The following is a 6,898-nucleotide window of genomic DNA, read 5'->3' on the forward strand; positions in this document are numbered from 1 at the left end:
TACCAGAGAAAATACAAAGGTAGTTTATTATATATCTAATTCCGTTTAATTGATTTAATAAGACGAAGAGAATTTGATAATATGCATTCTCATTCTTGGAAAATTAATAAGTATACTTAAAACAAGGTAAATCAACCAATTTAAAAGCAAGTGAGCGCTGAAAGTGTATGAAGGGAAAAAGTAAATAGAGAGGTTGATTGCATTATTCATAAGCAATTCCTGATAATACACAGTGTACCCAAAAGTATAAAGAGGTAAAATTTTTAAAAGAAGAAACAGTTCAAAAAGAAAAATTTTGTAACTTAAACATCTTGATAGAAATCGTCGTTTTCATGTCGTATTACTTTGAAACCAACAAGTAAAACATAAGTATCGTACTTTTATTGGGACCGATATTGCGAAAAATAATAGTTTTTTACTTTTTAAATTGTTAAAATGTTAAGCGCCTCAGATTCACACTATCGTCTTCATAAAGTAGCAATATTTATCAAAACGTTATACCTCTACAGGATGATTCTTAAATACGTTCAAAGAATAATGTGCGATCCTTTACACAGGGGAATTTTTTTGCTACGGTTAGTAAAAATTCCCTAACTTTAGCAAAATATGTGCCTTAAACAGACACCAAGACAACTGCCTTCTTACCACAACCAAATATGCTTTGCTAAATAGAGCTCACTTGCAATAAGCAGAAAGAAACTAATTTGCTTTTAATGAGTTATATCGATATTTTCGTTGTTCTAAGTAGGTCAGTGTATTAACTCAAACTGAGCTAATTTGTTTTTTTGCTAGTGAGTTAAACAGTGTATTCTATTTTATATAACGTGAAACTCGTTTCTTTTGTTTTATTTTCTATATTCGGCAAAGGTGTCTTTCTATGTGTCGACTGAGACGAAACAGAGACTTTCGGTAGACGGGTTTTAGATATAGTACAGTGGGGGTAAATAGTTTACTTACACTTAAGCGCACTGGGACAAATTTCGGTTTATAGCGGAAAATTTTAGGTTAGGCCTCATTTACAGTGAGTCCTAATTATCTTACGAACTGAATAAATTCCAAGAAAGTAAATTCGCTTACCTAATCAAAGCAACTCACTTTGAACAGGTCAATAAATGATACAATATAACTGGAAATGACCTGTTAAATGCAATACATTTTTTGTTGCAATAGCAAACACGTTTTATTAAAACGCATTTATTTAGGACAACATAATCTGTTTATCATTATTATTAAATATTTTACTGACAGTAGCTAAGAAAACAATCAAATGTTGATCTACGTCACATAATTTCAAGATGTATGTCAAAAAGTGATTTTTAAAAGAAAATTAATATCCTGTGCCCCAAAAATTAAGCCATTTAGGGTAGAATCAAGGAGATTTTTTTTAATGATCCAAAGATTTGCTCCCTTTATTACTGGAATGAAGAACAGTTACTTGAAAATACTGTAACAACCTCACAAACCAATTTTATTATTTTTTTATTATATTACCTACGTGGCTTACTAATGTAAGCAGTAAATTAAATTAAGTTTCGTTTATCTAGTTACCTTCTAAATTATGAAGTAATATTAAGTTGTGATGTCCTATTAAATAGAAAATGTAAATCTCCAATATAATCCATTTTAAATGGAAACAACTTTGTAAAAAAGTTATTTGTCCGATTTATTTTGAAGATAGAGCTTAAAAATCTCTAATACATCACATGACGTTTGAATTTATTTACAATTATTATTTTTTTTATTTTTTTTTAAGTTCGAATTTCTTTTTATACCCGTTTTATTCTACACCTTTGTTACATCTCTTTTGAATATTTTTCATGACAGTTGTTAAATATTTTATAGGTTAATAGATTGCTCACCCCGTTTAGGAAAACGTACATGATAAAACACATAAATTAAATTTTATTTAATTAGAAATGAATACTTTTTCATGAAATTGGTACAAGCCAAATTAGGCAACGAAAAAATAATACGTAGGCTTTGATAACCGAAAATAAATTCAAATGTCTTAGGAAAAGAAATTAAATCACTAAATAAATACTTTTTTTATAAGAATGTTATTTAAAATACTAAAGCTGACGTCATCTTAGACAGGTATTTAGATAGCAATTATGTTAAATTGTATCCATTGCTATCTTTTATGTTATTTCCAAAATTTCTCTAACGCTAGTCAAGATATTTCGGTGGCCATATTTTGATCGACACCTGATATGTATATGTTTTTATAGATCAATTGCCTATTTATTTGGGAAAAGTACACCTACCTAAAATGTTTGGTTAGATTTACAGTAGATAAATGCTTTACCTACATCTCTTCTTTTTGTCATGGTGTATATACAGGGTGTGTTACGAGGAATTTTACATACTTCTACCGTAAATAGAATTCATTAAGGCGGATATTACATAACCATTAAAAAGTGTATACTCCCCTTCTTTATAAATATACAGGGTGACTTCTAGATAAAGGCCAAAAATTCCTATGAATATGATACAATATGTGAATAGTTTGTTCAAATTCTCAACTTTTTTGGTGTCATTAAAAATGCAATCTTACAAATATTTTTTTATTTTTTCACGAAGAAAAAAATATGACAGGAAATACCTGTGTATAACTATATTAACCTATAAATTACAATAGTCTGTTTATTCCAACATTTCAAAGTTTTCAAATACTCTTCTCTATGGTGCAAACGCAGGCACTGGGATATTGCAGTGTTTTTTCTATAAAACTCTTATTTTTCATATCGTACACTAAAAATTTGATGTTACTATACTTCTGCTCGCAAGCCTTCTTAATGTCCAGAATTTCTTGGCTGTCTCCTGTGTTCAGGCATAAGGATTTCTCTTTCTGCACCTTCTCCCTGTATAAAACATTACTATTATTATTGTACCCATTTTGTACAAATAAGCTGAAATCTTCCCAAACCCGTAATTTTTCTTTTACCAAAAATCATTTTTTATGAACTAAATCGACATCAGGAATACTTTTCCAATAATCTTTTGCTTTTTGCTAAATACAACTTTAAAAAAGACTAAGACTATGATTAATTCTCAAAATATAGATTTATACCAGTCTTCAACAGGTTTGTATTTTTTTTTTTTTTTTCATTTTTACTTAATATTTAACTTTAACCGAATACAAATAAGCCTTCAAGAACTATTTATTTTTACAGAAGTTACTACTTAAATTCAGTTTTGTCGCTAAATTTTCATATAAAAAATATTGAAAATTTTCAAAAATTTCAAACTTTTTCATCATATGATGTAGACTTGAATAGCGGAATATTCGGATCACTCCAAAAATGCACAAAACGTTTTTCAAATTTCGAGTCAATCAGTCTTTAAAACTCTGAAATAATTACTAAAAATAAATAAAAAAATTAAATTTAAACACTCTCTCGGAAACTTATTTACAAACACCCTATACAGTGTAGGAAAGTACCGATGGTCTATCAGAAGTTACGTGAGAGCGATAAAGTAAGCCATAGAAATCCATGTGATAGACAAGGATGGCTATAATGAAGACGTCTAATAGTCAACGCCCATTTCGCCCTTCCACAAATAAGAAGTTGATCTTATTTGTGGAAGGGCGAAATGGGCGTTGACTATTAGACGCCTTCATTATAGCCATCCTTGTCTATCACATGGATTTCTATGGCTTACTTTATCGCTCTCACGTAACTTCTGATAGACCATCGGTACTTTCCTACACTGTATATGGGGTTATAATAACAATTATCCCTTTTTAATACTTGATAACAAAATTTACTCATCATAGGTAGAATTACCACGTTGGTTGCACTTACGATTCACATATATTAAGGGTGATGTTATGCTGATAGTGCTGTGTCCTAACGACGTAGAAGGTATCGTCCCCTTCCTGCAGCGTCACTGGTGACACCCTCAGGCTGGCCATGTGCTTACACAGATTACAGGAAGCCGCTTCTGAGCGGACTGTTTCGGACAGTTCTTCATATTTACCGAATAAGTCCATGTTATTTTCATTCGTATTGTATAGTTCGGTCATTATTTCTTCTGCCGGATAATTTTCCGGATTCCAGCATACTGTATCGAAACATTTCGTAAGCTCTATGTCTCTGTGACTGATGCTGTGGCAATACTGAAATAAACACTGATATTATTAAGTAGTTTATACGGAGTGTTTCCTAAGCGGTCCAAAATATTTCAGGGAGTGATTCCTCAAATTAGTTAACTAAAAAATATATAAGTCCCCTTTTTGAAATACAGGACGTTGAAGTTTGTTTTTTCGTTTAATAATGAAATGTATTCTTTTCGCGAACTTTGAACTATTAAACTACCTATTAGAGGACATGCTTTGGTTTATAAGCTGAAATAAAATAACATAAATAAATCTAGAGACGACGAGAGTACTGCATTGTAAACAGTTGATAAAGTGGGACGATGCTGGGTCGGCCTAAGTTTCATGCAATATTCTTTAATCACAGACTACTTATTGAAATTTGTTTATTTTCACATCCTCTATTATTCCTTTGAAGGAACATATGATAATGTCATAATAAATATGAAAAACCTTATTTGGGGTTAGAAATTCTTCTACTTCTATGAACAGAATCATTGGGAGAGTACCTATTTGAAAATAGTTTATTTTATATCATTGTGTAGAAGGTAGTCGATTATTTTATAAAATTAGTTTCTTAATGTATTGCTTTAACTCTTTATAACTGGTAACTTTAGATTAAAGAGTTTTTGCAATCAAAATAAAAATGGATGCGTATTATTTAATAAATCTAGGTAGAATCAAGTTACCGTTCTCACATGCTGCATAATGTTGTAGGAAAACATGATTAAGACCTATAATAACAAGGAGAAATATTTTATCAAAATCAAAAACGTATTTAATTCATCAACTGACAGAAAATTTATAAAAAACGGTATATTTACAACCTCATATTTTTTTTGAATACTACAAAAATAAAAAGTTTCTTTCAGCTTACTAAATCTTTCTACCACCTAAAAAAGCATATCAAATTCTGCAATTTCATTTATACTAGCTTAAAAGTAAGTCCATAACCTTTTTCTGCAGTATCACAGAACTTCCACTTAAAATATCTTCACTATTTTCAAGCAAAAACTTGTATTTTTTTCCCATACACCTAACACCTTGTTATGTACGTAACCATAAAATAATTAAACTAACAAACTTACCCCACCAATGGCAAAGAGCACCGTGACAAAAGTCTGTGTTAACATCATCATATTTAACACCAAAATGACCGTAAAACAAGTAGTATTGGACTCTTTTTAACGTAATATGCCTGCGATTGCAATGTCGTAATTTTGATAAAAAAACCGCAGCACCACATCCTTTTTAAAAATATTTTGTATATTAATAATTATAAAGGGCTAGAAAAGAGTTATTAATTATAAGTTATGTGTAATGATTTCGGAGAACTACTTGATAAAAATTTGTTATGAGAAGTAAATTTGGTTATATTTCTGTGCAATGAAATGTTTTTTATTTGAACAATACTTAGCTGGGTGTGTCGAATCTAATTTTAGACATATAGTAGCTTTAACGACTATGTAAAGAAATGGTAGATCTCTTACGTACTTTTTTTGTTAAGGCGTCATATCCGTGAGAGGTAAACGTAAATACCTAGGTCATACCGGAATACCAGAAAATGTTGAAGGAAAAATGTTTCCTGATGAGTAAGAATGCCTTTGCAGGCGTAGGTATGTTTGTTTACCGTTAGACTTGCGTTCTACAAGAGATACTATTTACCGGTGTTCAGGCTCTAAAAATAATTTTCAATCACATACAATGATGAGTCATTTCTTCCAGCAAATTTAGAGGAAATCTGCTTTCACAGATGTTTTCAAATGACTCAAACTTTTCAAAACTATATAGGAAAACATGTTTATCTAAACCAACTAAATTTATTACTGCAAGCAATAAATAATCAAACAAATGATCCAGCTAATAGTTCATTATACTTTTGGAAATTCAAACAATTGCATGATGTAATAATATGCAATGTTCCTCAATTTTTCTGCGCGATTTTATATGTTTTAAGGATTGAGGACTTCAGGATCCAAGGAAGACGTAAAAAATTATTTAAAAATTCAGTCCGCCTAGCCTACCTGTAGCATAGACTTCCACTAGTCCACTTTATAAATAAACCACAAAGGCGTTTATTTACATGAAACTTTATATTGAATTGTAACATTACAGGTTAATTATAAATATTCGGCGGCCACTAGCACAATGTACTCTAAAAATAAGTTTATTTTCCATACCTTTAAATTCTTTTCAAACGTGAAAAGTTAGCTAACACAAAAGTAGTAAAATTTAGTATACTCACTCTATATATACATATTATATGATATTGGCAATGTCGGAAGGAACAACAACGACAGTAAAGCGACAAAATTAATGACAGTAGTATATCACCTTTTATCTAACTGCAATTTACCAGAAATCTATTATTGGTGTGAAAGAGTGGATGACATATCCCGTCAATGGCCTTAGGAATGACACTGATAAACCACAATCACTATTCAGTGAAAGAATTAGATAGACTGGTAAAACCTTTACTTCTGTAATTAAGAGCTCAGTTGGAAGAAGACTGACGTCAGCTTTTCTTATAACTACTTAGTAGATCTTCAGCTCTACGAAACACATAAAGTTAATTGTTTATACTTTTTCCTAACTGTGCAAAAATTTGAATCAATTACCTTTATATCCAACAACTGACGCTTTAAGTATTAGATTTAAATTACAGATTAACACATACGACAACTACTACAAAATGTTTGGAAACATATATTACTGTTATGAAGTACTTTTGAGTTTTAAGCAAGATTTCTGAAGACATCTTCCTTAGAATAAAAATTTTAGAAGTAGGTAGGTACTATA

At 30.4% G+C, this 6,898-nt stretch overlaps 1 protein-coding gene across 1 annotated transcript; it reads right to left on the reverse strand.

The window, feature by feature from the left end:
* Positions 1–2,571: 2,571 nt before the first annotated feature.
* Positions 2,572–5,272, reverse strand: LOC108905716. Its single transcript, XM_018708699.1, has 3 exons — positions 5,188–5,272; positions 3,807–4,120; positions 2,572–2,861 (listed from the first exon to the last, which is right to left on the reverse strand). Exons 1-3 carry the CDS (start codon positions 5,236–5,238, stop codon positions 2,666–2,668), a joined length of 561 nt encoding a protein of 186 aa, XP_018564215.1. The 5' UTR covers positions 5,239–5,272; the 3' UTR covers positions 2,572–2,665.
* Between the last annotated feature and the right edge of the window lie 1,626 nt (positions 5,273–6,898).

The sequence above is a fragment of the Anoplophora glabripennis genome, unplaced genomic scaffold (assembly GCF_000390285.2).
Source record: "Anoplophora glabripennis isolate ALB-LARVAE unplaced genomic scaffold, Agla_2.0 scaffold31, whole genome shotgun sequence".
Classification (NCBI taxonomy): domain Eukaryota; kingdom Metazoa; phylum Arthropoda; class Insecta; order Coleoptera; family Cerambycidae; genus Anoplophora; species Anoplophora glabripennis.

Bases quoted from the DNA above. Each gene is read 5' to 3' on its own strand.
- LOC108905716 (XM_018708699.1), bottom strand. From the start codon at position 5,238: ATGATGATGTTAACACAGACTTTTGTCACGGTGCTCTTTGCCATTGGT. The intron at 4,121-5,187 runs GTAAGTTTGTTA...TGTTTATTTCAG, and splicing joins TGCTCTTTGCCATTGGTGGG to TATTGCCACAGCATCAGTCA. The intron at 2,862-3,806 runs GTAAGTGCAACC...TGTTTTATACAG, and splicing joins ACCCTTAATATATGTGAATC to GGAGAAGGTGCAGAAAGAGA.